The following is a 19,308-nucleotide window of genomic DNA, read 5'->3' as shown; positions in this document are numbered from 1 at the left end:
GAGAAACAACTTTGATGGCTTTCTCGAAGAAGGCACCACACCTGGCAGCTGGCTCCGCACCACGGCTGGTCCCCACCCTCCCGGGCTCTGCCTCCCCAAGCCGAAGACCAAGACTGTCGTGCCAGGTGCAGAAATAACTCTGTCCCCGCCTCCTAAAGGGTGAGGGCGGGCCAAGTCCGCTCTGCTGCGCCGCGGTCACACCGGCGGCCACTCACGCAACATGTTTTCTTTGATTCCAACCCGGCCTCGAAGCCCAGAGCAACTTAAAACAGGAAGAGCCACCACCTTCCACCGAAAAAAAGGAATTTTTGAAAAGCTTGACCGATAACTCCACAGCCACCCATTCGGCTGACGCCCAGAGAAATGGAAGGCATCTGGAAAATGTATTTAAAAATTGACTTAACGTTGAGCCATGTTAAATGTTTTCATTTCCAAGCAATGAAATGCCCACCAAAACATCAATTAGTCCCAGCAATCAGGCACGGATATTGGCTTCGTTGAGGGATCCATTTATTTCAGCTCTGCTAAACGTGTAAGAAGGAGAAATCCAATGTAGGCTGAAGGGAAATTAAGGCGGAGTGGAAGCCGTCAGGCCCTGGCTGAGATGGTGCCTTTGCCTGCACACACCTCTCTGGAGAAAGGGCAGAAACTCACGTGAGGTGCTGGCACCCTGACAGACCCCTCCTTCCCCACCTCCCACAACAGTTTCCATCTCCAAGCTGGAAAACGAGAGAGGCTGGAATGCGGCAGAGGATGTCTGCCTGCTGAGGACACAAGCCAGCTTACGAACGTGCGAGATCATTTTTAATAATTACTCTTCTTCGAGGTGCCTTTGCAGTGTCAAGGCCCCCGGCTCCAGCCTCAGGGGGCGAGGGCTCTGGGTCGAGGCCTCTTCCCAGCTGCCTGGGCACTGGGGGGCGATGCACGCAAGCCGCTCACCGCAGAAGCTGGAGCACTAGAACCAGCAGGGAGCAGCCAAGCCGAAGACCCTCGGAGACAGAGACTTCTGGAAGGAAACAAGAGAGAGTGCACTGGGGAGTCTCCGCAGCCCGCAGGGGCCACGCACCAAACCCTGAGAACCACCCACCCGACCTCACAGAACCTCGCTGTGCTGTGGCTGAACTGGGAACAAGGACCTGCAACAGGCGGTGGGGAATGGTGAGGATTAAATGAGACTGGGAACTGGACAGTAGCAGAGCCGCTGCCACCAAGGAGTCGCCTGGGGAGCTGGCTAAATCCCGCAGGTTCGGATTCAGCATGTGTGGGGCGGGGCCCAGGACTCGGGCTTTTAAGCATCACTCCCAGGTGACTTGAGTAAAGAAACAAGTTTAGGAAACCGGAGATTAGGGGCCTGACCCGCAGGAAGGGCTCATCCACTGTCAGCCGGCTCAGGCCTGCGGGGTGACCGGAAGGAGAAGGGTGGCTAGGATCGTGCCTGGCTGAGGACACCTTTTTAAAGGGCCCTCGCCACTTTCCGGCTCTGCTGGATGGAGGGAAGGCTGTCCCTGCCTCTGCGGGAGATATGGCCGTGTCCATCAAAATTACAGATGCTCACAGCCCCTCACCTGGCCACCCACTCCAAGCATTTATGCTGCAGACAACTTGAACAGATGCCAAGTATACAAGGTCATTCACTGCAGCAGTTTATAATGGTTGGGAAAAAAAAAAAGAAAAAGAAACAAGTGGACTGTCTGCCTACCAAGACCTAGTTAAATAAAGTTATGGCGTGGCCAGAAAACCAACAATGGCACAGCTCCCGAGCACAGATATGGAATTGTCCTCAAGGCAGTGTTAGGTGAAAAATGTGAGATGCAGACAGAGCATATAATGAGCTTTTGTCAAAGTGCAGAGATAATCTTGACAATATGCATAGAATATCTCTGGACAAATAGGCAAGAGGCGGTAACAATGGCCGCTTCTCGGGAAGGAAACTAGGGGACAGGGGACAAAGGGAGACGTCACTGCATTCCTTTCCAGACCTCACAGATTTTGAACCCTGCGCATTATCTACTATACTATATACAACACACAGAAATCACTATAACATTTAAAAATAATTTCTAAAAGTATGCACATTATAGTTCATCAATAAAAATTTTTAAAACTGATAATACATCGAAGGACACAGCTCCGGTTACAAGTGCCACCTCTGGCCACTCATGGCAGGAAACCTCCCCTCCCCCCCACACCCACCCACCCATCACCAGCCCCAAGAGAAGTCAGAAAGGGATTAGAGGTTTTAGTTAGACGCCAAGTTCTCTCTGCTCTCTGGGGATCTGCTCATGCAACTCCCTGTCCCTGGGCCACCCCCCACCTCTGAGCCCATCTTCTCCCCAGCCTGGGTGGACATCACTGTCTTGGGGAGGTCTCCCTGGCCACAAGAGCTCCCCACAAGTGGGCTTCCCACAAGCCTAGGTCAGCTAGCTGCCTCTCCTGTGTGTTCCCTAGGTGCCTCCGCCATCACCAGCACCTGTCATCCTGCCTCATGGTCGCCTGCATAGGGACGTGCCCTCCCCCGCGGCCCCCACGCTCAGTGAGCACCAGGGATGCATCTGGCTTGTTCACAACTGTCCCCCACATGTTAGTCCAAAGATGGTGCTCACGGAATGCAGGAGTCACAGAGAAGGGGGAGAGTGAGGCGGAAGGAGAGGGGTGAGGAAGGCACGGAGGGAAAGGGGGGCTAGGCCGCCCACCCCCACGCCCTGTCTCAGCTCAGCCCTTAGTCACCGTCACCTCCCTCGCTTCCTTCTTTCCTCCCCTGGCCTTAGGAGACATGAAATCATCCTGCTCACTCCCCAGGAGCCGAGTGCGCCTCGCTCACGCCAGGATCACCGCCCCTGCGCCGGCCTGGCACGTGGTGGGCGCCCCGCACATGGTCCTCCGAGAGGAGGCGGGAGGGGGCAGACGCACCGGGACGGATTCGATGGGTTCTGCGGGCGGTCCACGACACCGCCGGCTTTTAAGAGCTCCCCAGGCCCCTTCCCCCTCCTTCCCCATCCCCCACCTCACCCTCACCCTTCGCCGCTTTCAAGCGCAGCCGGAGGCGACAGTCATTTGCATACATTTGGTAAAGATTTTGGATTTTTCTCTGAAGGTGGGGTCACACCCATCAGCTTCAGGAGCCGGCCCGCCGCAGGCCCTGCAGGGCGGACCCAGGGCAGGGCGGGGTGGGGCCTCGCCGGGGGCGGGGCCTTGCCGGGGGCGGGGCCGTCCGGCTCACCTGGCGGAGCCCGCGCCCAGGGCGTCCGCGGCGGGGGGCGCGCGCTCGGGGCCGCGTCCTGCCCAGCACGGGGCTTGTCGCCATCTAGTGCTCGCTGGAGGCTCTGCAACTGCCACACGCTGAGCTGCCGGCGCTGGGCTGGGGTCACCGCTGCCGCGTTCTCTGGGCCCAGGGCGGCGATCTGCTCCGCGGACAGCTCCTGCAGCGGGGAAAGGGGTCAACACCCTCAGGGGTGCCCCTCCGCGGGCTCCCCAAACCTCGGCCAGCCGCCCTGAGGCCGCACTCATGTACCATGTGTGATCCTCTTAAGGGTCTCCCTTAAATTCAGATCACTCCTTCGCTACCAAAATCAATTTGCTTTTCAAACGGAAATTTCCAAAAATGGAAAATCAGACTCACTTGCCATAACCGATCATTAAAAATAAGCCAAAAGAAATAAAAACAGCATTGCAGAATTCTAGATAGATTTGCAAGCCAACAATGTCTGAACCCGAGACCTTAAAAAAAGAGGGGACTTAAAAAGTGTTACAGAGGTGTTAAGGACATCTTAGCTTCCGGCTGAGGCTTCCTCCTTGGAATAATTGGTATCCAAGGAGAGTTGAAAAGGAGGCATAATAGAAAGAAATTAAGGAAGGAAGCAAGCTATGACTTGCTCTCTGTGACTTAATGTCATTTAAGGCCGTGCAAGGTCCCTCCCCAAAGCTTCCCGTCCCCCACCGGAGGACCACTGATGTGGAGGGGGAAACACTGAAGGCTGCAGACCCGAATCTGCCACATACGAGCTGCGTGGCCTTGGACAGGACACAGCCCCTCTGGGCTTGGAGGCTAGTCGTGGGCGGCTGTGCGGACTCTGACGCGACCGCCGCGGGGCTGAGGCCTGTGCGGGGCAGAGGAGGGAGAACGCGGGGTTTACCAACGCCGTCTGCGTGGACGCCGGAAGTGGGCAACGCCGCTGTGGGCACTTTGAGGACCCTGGACAAGAGGTTTTCTGAAGTCACTCCAGCTCAGGGGACTTAGTGACTGGTCCCACTGGGTCTGGAATGCCAAGGGGCCGCAGGATCTGCATTTGTGGAGGGGGTCTATCGTCATCTGCTTGTTTTCTAAGAACCCCAAAGATTCTAAGAAAAGGAGTCATGCTCCCTCATCCCTATCCTCATCCCTCTCCCTTATTTTTCTGTCCAGAGAGATGCTTTCGTGGGACCCATCCTCCCTTGCTCAGAACCCTTCCCTGCCCCCTACCTCCAGGACACAGCTCAGGCTCCTGAATGTGGCAAGGGGCCTTCAAGCTCTTAGCTGTGCCCACTTCTCCGGCCACCACTCATAACGACAGCCCCCAGGAGGCAGCAGCTCTGCCATGCTCTTCCTTCTGCCTGGAACACTGTTCTTTCCTACCTGTCCTGCTAACCTGTGCTGTGAGGTTCACCTCCTTCCTGTCACCACACACACACACACACACAGAGAGAGAGAGAGAGAGAGAGAGAGAGAGAGAGAGCGAGCGAGCGTAGGTGCTCTCCTGGCTTACAGCTTACATCCACCATTAACAGAGTCTGTATTATAAAAATTATCTATTTTTCCAATGTTGCTGACTCGCCACCCACAGGCCAGATTGAATCTCCAGGCCTGCTACACTGTTTTAAAAAACAAATTCAAAGTGGTTGCCAACATTTAATTATCAGGAGATTTCACAGGGAAAATGGAGACGCCTGACTTCTTAAAAGAAAGGAAAGAAAGAGAAAAGGGGGAATAAAAAAGAAGACCCATTAACCCTGGGCCCACATCGTCACACGGCATTAATGTGCCAGAGCTGAGAAGCGGCGCCCGCATCCCAGCCCACTGAAGGCGCCGTGCCCCTCCTCCCCCGGTGCCCCCAGCCTGCAGCCTACCACAGTGTAGGAGGTCCGCTAGAATTTATGCAATGGATAACTACCTGAGCAAGGAAGCAGCCACCAACTGCACTCCAAATAAGACCAGAAGAAAGTGTTGAGCGACAGGTCAGCATCTAGGACCCCAGAGGGTCAGCTCACTGGCCCTGACTGTTTATTCCTCCCAAACAGCTGTTGCTCCTTCTCCGTGCGGGGAGCTGTCCAGGGTGCTGACGAGGTTCAGGGTTTGCTCCCTGTCTTGATGCCCCATTGCGGGGGTTTGTCTAGCCTCATTTGTGTGTCTTGTCCAGCTGCGGTGGACAAAACGTGTCCCTAACTTACCCAACATGCAAGACCACCAGGGTCACTCCCCATCAGAGCGGACCATCCCCATCAAATGCTCTGCAGCGCTTGCACGTAGACAGGAAGCGAGGACCTCTCCCTGGGCACCCCGCCCCCCTAACTTCAGGTGGTCCGACCCCAACCTCTCACTTTCCCCGCAGCAGTTCCTCACCTGCCCGAGTGTGGCTTTCTTAATACTTTTCTTTAAGTCAATGCAAATGTTCTTACTATTATATATTTTAGAAGGCAATGTTATCCAGGTTCACAATCCCTCATTGGCAAGTCTGAAGCCCCCCAAAAGTCTGAAGATCAAAAGGTTTTTATAAAGTTTAAGATAAACATATTTACCAGCAAAACCTGACCCGAATTGATTTGAGGCCATTTACAGTCTCTAGTTTAATTAGTATGACTTGTCACCGATTTCTTCACAGGAATATTAATGTCTATGCTTACAGGGTGCTTCTCCAGACACTGCTGAAGGTGTTAAGTCACATGCTGTAAATCCACAGTGTGATTTTTCTAAAACCCAGAAAATTGTGAATTCTGAAATACGTCTATCCCAAGGGTTTGAGATAAGGGAATATGAACCTGTCATAACACTATATATAGAAAACCAGTGCCACATGCTATGAAGAGAAGGCAACCATAAATATTAATACAATTAAATTTTTTAAGGAAAAAAAAAACTTTTAAAAAAAACCCTAAAATTATCTTGCGACACATCCATCGTTGGCGTACAGCTTGCTTCTGTCTCTGTCAGCAGAAGTCTGGCTCAGGCCTTGAGAATCCAAAGCCTGCCACCTGCTCTTCCCGCCCCACCCCCCTTGAGATCAAATGGGGTCAAGCTCCCATTCTGTGAGGAACCGAAAACCTACTTTGAATATCTTGTCCGGAAGGCATCTGATGGCCGATGGCTGGAAATACGGCATCAAATCTTTGTCGAGCATTCGAAGCTCTTCCTTAGTTAATCCGGCTGGGGACAAAAAGGAATCAGGAGGGTTTAGTTCAAGCCAGAGAGGCTCTCCTTGTTGTATTAATGGTGTCGCATGTGCGAGCGGAGCACGCATCGCTCCTTATGAAAGGCCCCGAAAATCACCCTGGGAATCAAGTTCTGTCATCAGCTCAGAAAAAAAAATAATGTGGGTCACGGTAGCCCTGATCGGTCTCCTACGGTGAGATGTGCATTTTCAGATGGCGTGCAAACCTGTTTGGGAGCCCATGTTCCAAACCACTTCAGTGTGTACGAAAGCGCCAGGAGACCTCGTCCAAAAAGCAGGTTGGCGGGCCGCACTGTCTGCGACTCCACAGCTGAAATCGAGCTTCTGCTGGAACCCTATTGATGCTCGCTACACATGGCCAAGGGTTCTTTTACTTATTTTTCTTTCCCCGGGGTTAAGGTTGGAAAGGCATACCCCAGGTGCCTCTTACCTGCAATGGTTCCGAGCTCCTGCAAGACAGAGCTGGACCACTCAGTGGGATTCCCAAACACAGCCTCTGCCTTCTTCTTAAACTCGGCTAAGACGTGGGTGCTACAGACCAGGCTGCCAATTCTGGCCACCACCGCCCTAGGCAAGAGGGAAGGATATAGTGTGATCCTGGAAGACTCACCAGCCAAAAAAGGGGTGTGCAAGGCGGGTACACTCGGCATCGACGCAGGGCCCAGTGAACCCCACTCCCCCCGTCAGCCCAGAAAGGCAGCCTACCATCCAGAAGAGGAGAGTATCTTGCTGAATGAACGACCCATCGGTCAACCCTTTGCCATTGTGCACACTAGTGTTTGGGTTACCTGAATTCTGCGACCTTTATAAGTGAGATTTCAGTGGCGTTCATGGCACACAGGGTTGCTCCAAGTCCTACTAAGTGGAAGCTCTTCAGATCCTGGATGAAGGAGCCCGAATCCTCCAGGAATCCTTGCAGGATGGACTTAGCCTATAAGAATGAGGAAGGGTCGGAGGTGAACTCTCCAGGCAAGATCCTGAGGCCTCAGGGGATAACATGCAGCAGCCTCCTGTCTGACACCTCACCCCACTCGTCCGGATGCACCAAACCATCTGCATCCGGGCTGACCTCCCAAAGGTGCCACTCCCGCTGAGTCTGTGTCCTGTCCTGTGGAAGTGTCTCTGGGCAGTGACACTCTTGCAGCTTCACCAACACTGAAGGAGCTGTGTCCTGTGTCTGTGTCTCCTGCTTATTTCCTTCAGTCACTCGTGAACTTCTGACAGGTTGGGCATTTAAGTCCTTCTGCACCAGGATCCAAACTTTTCCAACATCCATTGCTACAACTTTCTGGCAAAATCTAGCAATTTTCTGCCTTTATGCCTTTGCTCAAATCAGTCCTTGCGTCTGATCTGAAATGCCCTTCCTTCAGTCCAACTGCTAAAACCAACCGTGCTGTTATTTGAGGGGTTCAAGTGCAATGTCCTTCTTCAGGAAGTCTTCCCTACCTCAGCCAGAAGGAATTTTTCTTTCTCTGAGGTCCTACAGACAGGTTGGCGCCTCTCTCTTCAGTTCCGGAGGGCAGTACATCAAAGGCTCTGGTGCTGAAAACCACGCAGGACCTCCTCAGTGAACTTAGGTTTGAGAGGGCTGATGTGGGGGGGCCCCCTGAAATGCTCATACTGTGGCCACCACTGTCCACGACTCTCCTGGACAGCATTCCGAGTTCCAGGCATGAGTCTATGGCCCGGTCCTGACATGTCATCTCTTAGCCTGGCTTCAGTGATCGCTCTAGATTGGGCATGTGATCCAGTCACAACGCATCAGAACTATGGCTGGAACAATTCCCCTGGACTGGATCTGGGAAGGATAAACACCTGTATGTGCCAGAACTCACCATGTGGAAAGAGCCTGTCTCTGAACGAAGCCAGTGCAAAGGGCAGCAGAGCCAAAAAATGGGGAGACAGATTCCTGATAATAGTGTAGAAGCCCCTGGATCCAGCCATCCTTGAACTCCACATTTGAGCTTTTCCATTACGGCAGTCGATCAATTCCTTTTCTTGCTCAGGCCACTTTGACTTGGGTTTTCTGCCACTTGTAACTAAGTGAACCCTGATATATTCGGCCTACTTATGTCAGACCTGAGGAGGGATCCAAGTCAATCCTCTGGAGATCAGCTGTATAATAATGTCTGGATCCCTCAGTGCTCATGGGGACAGGTGCAGGAGATTACAAGAGGACAAGCACTCACAAGGCAAAGACAGGGAGCAGACATCCAGGAACAAACACCTGAATGGGAGCGAGGGTGACAGGGACACAGCGAATGTCCCATCATCCTTTAAAAGCAGTCCCTCCGCATCACACAATAAGGATCATCGCGGTGTTTGGCAAAGACTCTGAAATGCTGCAATGGCGCCCACTTTTCACATGGCTGTCGCCTCCCCAACCCTCAGGTCTGTCTAAACGCCGCCTCCTCAGGCAAGACTGCCCGGATTCCCCTTCCTCAAGCAGTCTCCCTCCCCATGATTTCCACCAGCACCTCGTCCATTTTCTGCAATTTTTTTCACCTCGATCGCTCGCTTTTTTGTCTGTATCCCCAAAGACACACACCGTATCCAGTTAGTTCACTATTATATCCCCAGCGCCTGGCATAATGCCTGGCACATGACAGAGAGTCAATAAGTACTTTATGAATGAATGAATGAATGAATGAACAGCTGAGTGACTGATCTATAAAAGTTGTAGGCAATATACACTCCTTTGACATGGCATCCGATTGTCACCTTCACGTAAGGGACTGGCTTTGGGGAGTTCTCCCATGTTTCTACAAATCAGACTGGTCGGTGTCTTGGGAAGTCACCTTCAATGATGACAAGGCTCACGGGTTCTACGGGGCAACTTCAGTAAACCACACTCAGACTTTCGACGTCTTCAATGATGACGATGGTGAGGAATCAGAACGTGCATCCAGAATAACAATAGCTAAAAATATTTACTGAGTGTTCGCCGCGTGCCAGCACTGTGCGTATACCATCTCATCTAACCCTCGCAACTACCCCGCAAAGTGTTACTATGATTCCTACGTCACGGACGAGGAAACCAAGGCACAGAGAGGTTGAGAAACTATGCCGAGGTTACACAGCTAGTAAACACTGGTTCTAGCCTGTACTCTTAGGTGGTGAAGATGTCGGGGTTCGGAGGAAAGATGGAAATTCAAGTCAGCTTTTGAACTTTTTTCATGAAGCCTTCCCAATCAGCTTCAGCTAGTTGACTTGCAGTGGTATGTGCTTCCCAGCAACCAGGTGTGTCCACTTTAAAACGGAAGCTCAAAACTACAATTCAAGTAAAGTCACGTTGAAGATGCGGTATTAAATCGCCCTTGCCACTAGAACCTGGAAAACGCAAGCTCGGCCTGTCAGGTAATAAGCCAAACTATACTTACATGAACGGCTGGACTGATGTCTCTGTAATGGTTCCAAGACAATTAATACCAGCACTTTTAGGCAATGTTAACCACTGCAAAATGAAGAGCTGTCGGATTTCAATCTCTGTTCATCCCGCCAGCCTCGAAAATAGGTTCTTTTTCCTTAGGCTGGTTTTTAAGCTGAACTATCTGTTAACATGGTCCCACCACGTCTGGCTATTAATCTGGAAACATGTGCCTAAGGGTCTGATGGGGCCCGAACGCTCAATGGCAGATGCAAACGTTGGGTTTTCACACCCTCCCCAAACATACTGGCAAATCCCACTGCCGCCCGTGGGTGTTAAACCTGGTGAGAATGGGAAGAGATACTGTAGCTTCTCATTTGGGTATATTTTTCTGTTTTCTCCTACACTGCGAATACGATGGTTTTAATACCGGACGTGTCATGTGGCGCTCCTCAAACCAATCACAACCAGCTTGAGAGTCACAGAACCCCAGGACTACAGAAAGTCAGAGTGGAAGGGACCTCGGATTACTGCGTCCAACCTTCTCATCTGGCACATGAGGCAGCAATTCAACTACCAGAACGAAAAGGGGAACGGAAGAAGATGGAGAAGACAGTGAAAACGACTCATTTGCATCGAATGCTACGTACCAGGCCACGTTGAGTGTTTTACGTGTCCTAACTCCTCGAGGCCACACAGCCAGGACCTCCGGGGACACGATTCACACTGTAATCTATTTGAATGGGGCCACTCGGAGTTCCGTGACCCTGTCTAACCTCCCTCTCAGCTGAAACACATCCTGGGGAAAACTTCTTCTTTAGCCCACGAAGGAGCAGCTGACGCAGCAATCGCCCGCCCACCGTAAACGACGAGAAAGCTTTAATTGGTTCAAATTATGTGGAATAACTGTATTCAGACACTGGATAACAAGGAGCACAGGACTATAACGCTGTAAAGAGGAAAGCAAATCAGTTTCCAGGACATGGAGCAGGAAAGGGGGCCCACACAAGCCCAGGGGTCTGGCCGAGTTGAGGATACAGAGATCTGAGTTTAGCGAGGTCAGGGCACCTATGATTTGTGGTAAGTGCCAGAGAGGAAGAAATTGCACAGATAGCGAGCTCTAGGCAAAATCTGCAGAGACATTTTCTCGAGTCTGGCTGAGCACTGACCCACACACGCAGCAAGTAAAACTCCACGTAAATACCACATCGGTAGGTGGCATCAAAAGGTGGGACAATTCCCAGAGCCCGTGTGGACCTGGAAAGAGGTCCTATTCCCACCAGCCAGAGAAGAGAGGTCTTGAAACACACAAACCATCATTAGGTAGCGTCCTCGGGAGAACCACGTCTCAATAAGGGCAATAAATTACCCACAGAGTAAAGGTCACTCCAGACTCGCCCTAATCAAGCTCAAAAGGAAGCTCAAAAGGGTCGACTGATTTAAAGGTAATTTAAATGTATGCCGAAATGAAGGCTTACAACTAAATCGAGTGCTCAGACGTGGAAAAGCCACAAGGCCCATCAGCCAGTCCAAATTCCTGGGCTCGCAAATAAGCAAATGCGACTCGTAACTAGGAGAAAAATTAGTCAGTAGAAACAGAGTCAGAAATGACAGGGATGATAGGATAGTTAAAAGATCCGGCAGCATCTACCTACCTGGCCCAGGGTCCATTCCGTCTGCTGGCTCAGGGAGGCCACAGTGTCGATGGCGCTGAGCCCCAGCTGCCCCAGCTCACTCTCATTAAAAGCCAGAGCAATACGGCCTAGTGAGAGGATGTGGTGTTCTCTCCAGTGAGAAGGCGTGTCCCAAACCTTCAGGTGGGAACAACAACAAAAAGCCAGATTAGGCCGATCACTACAAACAGTATTTAAAACAGATATAGGGTAAATCTCATTCATATATAAAGTTCTTTTGCAAATCAATAAGAAAAAGAGGACTACTTTTGCTTTAAAGAAGAGAGACAAAGGGCATAAACAGAAAATCCACAAAAGAAGAAATAAACGCATGAGGAAAAGCTCTGTCTCAGCCATAATTAAAGAAATGTATATTAACGACAATCAAAGAATACCACGTTGGCCGATGATAGTGACAGGGACCAAAAAGAATGACTGTTTATAGTGTTGGAAAGATATGGGCTAAAGGACCCCCTCATTTGTTGATGACAAGAATATAAATCAGCACAGGCTCTTTAGAGGGGAATCTATATATAACAAAAGCTTTTAAAATATTTGTACTCTTGGATCCAAAAATTCCACCTCTGGGAATTTCATCTAAGTAAATAAGGAGACAAGTACCCAAAGGAATAAATACATATATGTACCTTGAGAGATTAAAAAAATACAATCTAAAAGTCTACTAATTAGCTAAATAAATATTAGCCATAAAATGAAATATTATATAGTTATTTTAAATACAGATACAGATTTTTATTTCTGATATGGAAAATATGCATTGTATACTGTTGGGTGTGGGCAGAAGTTATTGAAGAGTAGATAAGTATATTATTTTTTGTTCACATATATGTGAGTATACATGAAATACATGTACGAAATATATTTTCACACGCATACGCAGAAGCCTGAGAAGCTTCAGGTGAACATACCAAAATATTAACAATGATTATCTCTGGGGAAAAGAGTATGACCGGTTTACTTCTTTATTATTTTATGACGTTTCTACGATAAACTTGGATTACTTAAATATAAACAATAGTGACAAACATAATTTTAAGGAATTTAATGTCTCAACCCACCAGGGTAACTGTACACTCCACAATTACCCTAAGAGCTAAAACAAGCCACTCAAAGCCCCTTTATAAAGATGGCAAACTGCTTCCAGCCCTCTTTTTTACTCCTTTCTGCTACGTTTTCGGACAAATCGCAACCGACCCTGGGAAAACCTGCTGCAAGCAGCAGCTGGGGCCCTCCGGACGGAGAGAGAAAAAAGGCACAACTCCTAGAGACCGTCTCACTGGAATTCTCACAGAATTTGATTTACCCAATGTCTGTTAGATGCCAAGACACAGCCCGCCCCGTTCTCCGCCCGGGCCCTGTAGGAGGACCTGGAAATTTCAACACGAAAACGCAAGTGAGAACTCCTCCAGCAGGGGGCGCTCTGTGCACGGAAGTGCTGGGTTTTTCCCCTGTTCAGTGCTACCTGGCTCAGGTGGGCTTTACCTGCACAGCCTTTTCCTTCAAGGCAGTCAGCTGAGGCCGGCCGAAACCCCTGATGGCCCCCAGAAGCTCCACGTTCCTGATGAAGACGTCCTTCCCCATGCAGAGCAGGGCCTCGGGGGCCCAGCAGGCATTGGCTTCGGCCAACCTGAAGATGTCATCAGAAGAAGGAGCCACGACTCCCTGGCAACCTGAAGAATGGGGAGGAGCAGAGGGAGGAAATCTCAGGGGACTGGGGTCTGTCTCGTTATTGGGATGAGGATTCTCCGCCGCGTTTGTCAGCGAGAGCGGGGACTCAGGGCCCAGTTAGAATCCCACTCTGATTATCTGTTAACCAATCCGTGGCAAACGCCAGCTTTTCACACAGCGACGTGCATACAGTAGCAGCCTGACAAAGTTACAGCTGGACTGCAAACGGCCTTGAGGGCAGGAGGAGCTGGTGGTAAGAATTCCTGGCTATTTAGCCCCTCTGAGCTTTGGTCCCCTTGTCTATAAAAGAAGGACACAATGATCTCGTAGAATTCTCGTGAGGACTGTGTCATCACGTGGAGCGCCCAGAACAGTGCCAGGTATACAGTAAGCGCTCAATGCCTGTTAGCCTTCTTATCGTTAATGCCGCCTGCCGCCACTGCCCTGTGCATTTGAGTTTGCGACCCAGAGTTAAGGGTTCCAGGATTACGAGGAAGGAACGCCCCTAAGAGTGGGAAGGGGGGGATGGTATGCCCTCCATAAAAACCACGGGGGAGGGAGGAGGTGGCTGCAGCCTTCACACCCCAGGAGAGAGGGGAAATGTGCCTGCTCCTTGTTCCCTGGTAAAGGGAGAAAACCCAAGGCTCCCAGTCTTGAAAGGGACCTTGGACGCCCCTGGTGTTGACACACTCACCAGCGCCACCCCTGCCAGGGCATGTCCCAAGCCCTGTGGCCACCCGCTTCTCACTGAATCCCCAGTGCCAACTCACTAGACTCCAAGCAAGAGGTGAAACCGGACTAGGTCAAGGGTGCCGTGTGAGGTCCTCAAACGTCGCCATTACAACCCACTCAGAGGGGACGGAAGACCCATCCCCCGAGACGCCTCCCCTCTGCACAATCTGACAGCGGAGTCAGAGGACCCGAACGATGCAGCACGAACTCGGTCTTGGTGTTCAGCAAATGTTTGTTGAAGGAATCAACCCATTCTCGCAGATTAGCCAAAATGAAACCAAGTAGGAATTCTGCTAATCCATTAACTGCTATGAACACGACAGTAATTAATGCCCAGAACCAACCAAAGAAGCCTGTGACTATGCACCGGTGACAGAGTGTCCTCGCTGAGGCTGGGAAGCCTTGCAAGCACCCGCGAGCGCGGAGTCAGAGCATCGCAGCCTGACAACAAGACGGTGAGGGCAGGAGGAGCTCTCAGTGGACCCCATCAGCTGTGGGGACAAATCCAAGAGCTGCCACGTACTAATGCTGTGACTTTGGCCAAATCTCTTAATCTCTCTAAACCTGTTTCCTTTGTCAAGAAAATAAGAGAAACCATCGTGCCCACCTCACGGGACAGAGCCAAGGATGAGAAAACGCATGGAGAGATAATCACCTACGACAAACGTGAATCAGGTCGTGACACTTCTTTGCTCGATGGCCCCCTGACACTCCTGCCCGGGTAAAAGATGAAGTCCTCACGGTCCCCTTATAAGGCCCCGCATGACTGGCCTTGTGACTCGCTCCACTCCAGCCACAGTGGCCACTCACATAACTTGTCTCCCCCTGCAGCCACACCTGCTTCTGCCTGGAAGACAAACCCCCACATCCACAGGGCCCACTCCCACAATCCCTCGGGTCTTCACTGTCAGCTTTAACTGAAATCTTCCTCTGTAAGTCACACTCCCTGAGCACACCCCCCACCCACCCCTTGCTCTATTTTCCTTCTTGGCCCTTATCATGGGGCAGACGTGTCTTTTACTTACATGTGTAACTCATGGTCTGGCTACACCCCTGTTTGAAAGCATGCTCTGTGAGGGTGGGAGTTTCTGTCTGCTTTGTTCACATTGTCCGTGCTTAATAATCATTTATTACAGGAAAGCGAGCAACCACTTAGTGTCAACTATTATTGTTACAGTTATTACTGGGTCTCATTAACTTTGTCCCCTCCTGCCTGGCACAAGTCTGTACTGACTAGGTGCACAATAAATGTGAGAATACCCAACGCTTACGGAGCATCCTGCACACCAGGTGCTGTCATGGTCACGTTTACGGGTTTAAACCCATTAATCCTCGCGATAACCTAATCAGGCAGGGGCTTTTATCATCCCCGTTTTACAGAGGATGAACGCAGAGATGCGGAGAAGTTGAAGAGTGACCCGAAGTCACACAGCCAGCACGCGGCCTGCCCGGCGCTGGCACTGCCACGCAGAGACGCCCGGCCATTCTGGCCCACTCGGTCAACTGGTTCGAAATGCCTGATGCCCGTGTCCCCCGTTCCACTGCGAGCCTGGGTAAGGGGTGCAGGGTGTGCTTACGAAGCTGATTCTTCGGCCCGTGGATTTCTGTCGCTCTATTTGCTTTGCTAACATTTCATCCAGTCCCAGGCACACGGAGGTCTCTGGGCGCCAGGGACTCGGTCGAAACACGGCTGCCCCGGCCCGGGCTCGGGTACCCCGGAAACACTCACCGGGGCTGGGGTCAGCGCTGGGCCCCCTTTCACTGCTGTTGCGGACAGATTCAAAGACAGCCCAGAGGAATTCTTCAGGGGGCAAGGTCCCGGCCATCTCGGAAGCTGTTTGCTGAAGGATGTCGGGGAACTGGGTGGCATAGAAAAGACAAAAGAGGAGGAATAAATAACGAGTAAGGCCTGAAACGCAGGTTTAAATCTGGGTGGAGATGGGAGGAGTCTTGACTGCGGCAGGCTTCACCCGCCTCACAGCAGCTTCGCACGCAAATCTGGTCCCCAGCCTGGTCTCTATGAAGAATCATATGAAATGACACTCAGCCTCGATAACGCCCAGCGAATGTTCAATAAAGTAAGTACACGTCACTGACCCACGCTGGCCATGCTGTTGGAAAGCGCGCAGATGGCAGGGGGGACCGACAGCTCGCAGGCTGCGCACCTCTGCCGGAGCGCAGCTGGAGACATCTGAGCCCCTCGGGGCAGGCAGGAAGGTTCCAGAAGAACATGCTGGCAGCAGACCCAGTGGAGTATAACCGAAAACACTTTCCCTCCCCTCCAAACTCCTCCTAACGATGGAACACAGAGGTACCTTTGTGGCAACAGAGCTTAATTCATCTCCTGAGAAAAGTGCCAGAAAAGGTCCCATGTCCTTGATCATCTCAGCTGTCCAGTTCTGGGGGTGCCTAAGAAGAGATTACAAGCAATAAGTCAAAACCCCGTGCTGTCGTCCTTGTCCCCCAGCATCCTCTTCTTTCGGAAGCAGACCACCTGCGCACCTGGAGAGGCTGTCAATCACACAGTCCCACTTCCCCAGCCAAGGCGATGGGCATGTGATGCGAGCCGACCAATCAGAGTCAGCCCTAGGAATTTGGATGGAACTACTAGAGAAACAATCTCTTCTTTCTGGTGTCTCTCAGTGAAAAGGATACTGCAGGCCATTCCTATCACCAGGGAGAAAGAAAGCCACACCCAGGAACACAGAGCTGAAAGATGGCAAGAACGAATTCTTGATGACATCACGTGAGCTCCTGGATCCAGCCGTGCCTGAAGTCCACCCCTGTAGTTTTCCATTACATTCAATTTCTGAACTCAATAAACTCCCTTTTTTTTAGCCTGAATTGAATTGTTGAATTTCCGTCATTTACTTCACAGCATTTCCTTCCTACCCCCCCACCCCCTGCCAACAGAACAGCAGTGATATATTTGTTCCTTTAAATTACCATAACAGTCTTCTCTCACAGCAAGATGAAATTTCCTCTTGAACTTGGCAATACTAACAGCACTAACACAGAACCCACTGACATTCTTATAGAGACCACACGTGCCTCACACCATATTTGGTGACATCTCCAAAGGAAGTCTGCCCAATTAGCAGGGATAAGCCCTATCTTCAGACCCAGGCAAACCACTCCTGGCCAAAAAACATGCTCATCTCTTTGATTAAAAAAATGTTATCCCGCTGGCCTGTGAGCTCCGTGAGGACAGGAATCACACCCATCTTATTGACCTCTGCACCTTTGGTCCTGGTAGACCGGTTGTCACAAACTCAGCACTATGTCGGGCACGGTTGTAAGACCTTTTGTGCATTGACTCAGTTAATCATCACCACAGCCCCATGGGGACTATTACTGTGCCCATTCTACAGACGTGAAAATAACGTGCAAAAAAAGTAAGTAGCTTTCCCCAGGTCACACAGACAGTAGATGGTAGAAACAAAATTTCAACCCGAGGCATCTCAGCTCCGATGTCCATGCTCTTAAACGTTACATAATAGTGCAGTGCCTGAGACACACGAGATTCTCCACAAATGTCTGTTGTCTAACCACTGACTGACGGCCAGGACCTACTCAACTATCTGACCGAACTTTAGAAAATTCTACACAGGAAAAAAAAAAACAGTTCTGCCTCGCCCAGGGAGCGCTCACTCAGCCAGAGCTGACGAGGCCTCGACCGTCTGCGACATCGCCATCGTCATTATTACCATTCCATAACAACGATTCCACTGCCACTTCCTTGCCTTGGTGAAGTGCCACCTTTTTAAAACTCGTTCCCTTTCCACGTGCTCAGAAGGACTAGAGCCGACCACATGAGGCTGCACAGCGGCACTACTGTTCCGAGGCCCACAGAATAAAAGTCCCATCTAACCTCGTCCGCGGCTGGAGACCGTCTCTGCTCTGAGGGCAGGAGGGCCAGGGCTGGGCGCCCCTTCTCCAGCGCACCCCACCCCCACGCCGAGCCCGGCCTGTCCTCACCCACAGTGCTCCAGGAGCCTGAGCCTCACTGCGGCCTTCTGCTCGGGGCTGAGGTCTGGGCAACTTCTGAGGCCGTGCAGGGTGGTGGCCCAGGCTCTGGGGGACACCCCGTGGTGGATGATGGCTGCCGGCAAGTGGCAGAGCAGATTCCCCACGATGTCCACAGTGTACTCGTCAGCGATGGCATCGTTCTGAAACCGACAAGCAGAGCCGATGAGAAGACCCAGCGGGCTCACTATCGTGACCCCTTAAAAACACTTCCCAACCCCAAACCTCAGCAAAGTACTGGGATCTAAATAGCCTGCCCTGCCATGGACTAGCAGAGAAGGCACGGGGCCTGATTTTATCTCATAGAAGCCTAGTCTCACCTCTAGAGAGACCCCCAGGAGTGGTGTGGACAGAGACTTGGCACATGGTGAGCACTTGGTAAATGAGGGCTGTCGTCATCATCGTTGTCATTGCTCTGACAGTACCCCGGAGCTCAACAACCATTATAATAATAGTATGCCAATAATAAAAACCACACCTCAAAGCTCGTCTGGCCCTCGAATGCCTTCAGAGCGCTTTCTCACAATGACAAGAAGAGCTAACACTTACTGAGTGCTCACTATGTGCCAGGCACTGTTCTAAGTGCTTACAGGTCTTGATCCATCATTCATCTGAAAAGTAACTGTAAGAGGTAAGTATTCATAAAAGCCACTTCTTAAAGACAAAAAAATTGCCAGCCAGTGGCAAGGCCAGGATCCACACACAGTCTGCCCTTTGGGCCTTGGCATTAAACAATACATTGCCTACAATACATTGCCTACATTAAACAATACATTGCTCTTACACCTGTGTTATAGATGAGGAGTCCGAGGCTCAGGCAGGGGACATGACTCACCCACAGCCACAAAACCAGCCCCGGCAGAGCCGTGTCCAGAACTCAGACCGTGAGCAGTGCGCCTTGCAGTCCACAGAGTGGCCACCCCTCCTTCAGGCCCCGAAGGGACAGTTTCCAGACCCAGTATCCAAAGCTATCCCACCTAGCGGCTTCAGAGCCAGCCCGAGACCCACAGGTCACACTTCTGGCCAGCACCGCAGGCTTGAGATCCCAGCCAGATCCCCTGGGAGCTCCGCAGGATGGCCACAGACACACAGAGGGGAAGGGATACCAGTGAAAATGTCCCCCAGGAAGTTCCCTCACCAGGCACTGCTGCACCTTCCTGAGCACCACATTCTTTTTGTGAGAGTCTAACACCAAGGCGTCCAAGCGACTCTTCCCCAGGCTGATCAGAAGGGGCACACACTGGGAGGTGGGGACGGAAGCCAGGTAGCGCGCCCTAGAGAGAGATGGAGGAAACCAAGGGCAGGAAGACAGTGGCTGCTCCATATCACCCCGAAAGCAGGGTCTGCATGCCCAAGAGGCTCTCACGGGAGTGTTCTTTAAATGTTCTCCCCAGCGATG

The 19,308-nt window shown here is 51.3% G+C and overlaps 1 protein-coding gene across 1 annotated transcript in view; it reads right to left on the bottom strand.

The window, feature by feature from the left end:
• Positions 1 to 935: 935 nt before the first annotated feature.
• OTOA (otoancorin) overlaps positions 936 to 19,308 on the bottom strand; it is a 49,255-nt gene continuing 30,882 nt past the window's right edge. Inside the window, exons 21-31 of the mRNA XM_039840172.1 lie at positions 19,048 to 19,183; positions 17,862 to 18,052; positions 16,199 to 16,292; positions 15,613 to 15,742; positions 12,966 to 13,153; positions 11,445 to 11,600; positions 7,211 to 7,353; positions 6,853 to 6,989; positions 6,300 to 6,397; positions 3,221 to 3,419; positions 936 to 1,006 (exon numbers count right to left, since the gene is read on the bottom strand). Of these exons, the coding sequence (XP_039696106.1) occupies positions 936 to 1,006; positions 3,221 to 3,419; positions 6,300 to 6,397; positions 6,853 to 6,989; positions 7,211 to 7,353; positions 11,445 to 11,600; positions 12,966 to 13,153; positions 15,613 to 15,742; positions 16,199 to 16,292; positions 17,862 to 18,052; positions 19,048 to 19,183 (1,543 nt within the window). The remainder of the gene's footprint in view (positions 1,007 to 3,220; positions 3,420 to 6,299; positions 6,398 to 6,852; positions 6,990 to 7,210; positions 7,354 to 11,444; positions 11,601 to 12,965; positions 13,154 to 15,612; positions 15,743 to 16,198; positions 16,293 to 17,861; positions 18,053 to 19,047; positions 19,184 to 19,308) is intronic.

The sequence above is a fragment of the Pteropus medius genome, unplaced genomic scaffold (assembly GCF_902729225.1).
Source record: "Pteropus medius unplaced genomic scaffold, Ma_sr-lr_union100, whole genome shotgun sequence".
Lineage (NCBI taxonomy): Eukaryota > Metazoa > Chordata > Mammalia > Chiroptera > Pteropodidae > Pteropus > Pteropus medius.
This window is presented reverse-complemented; position numbering and strand designations above follow the sequence as displayed.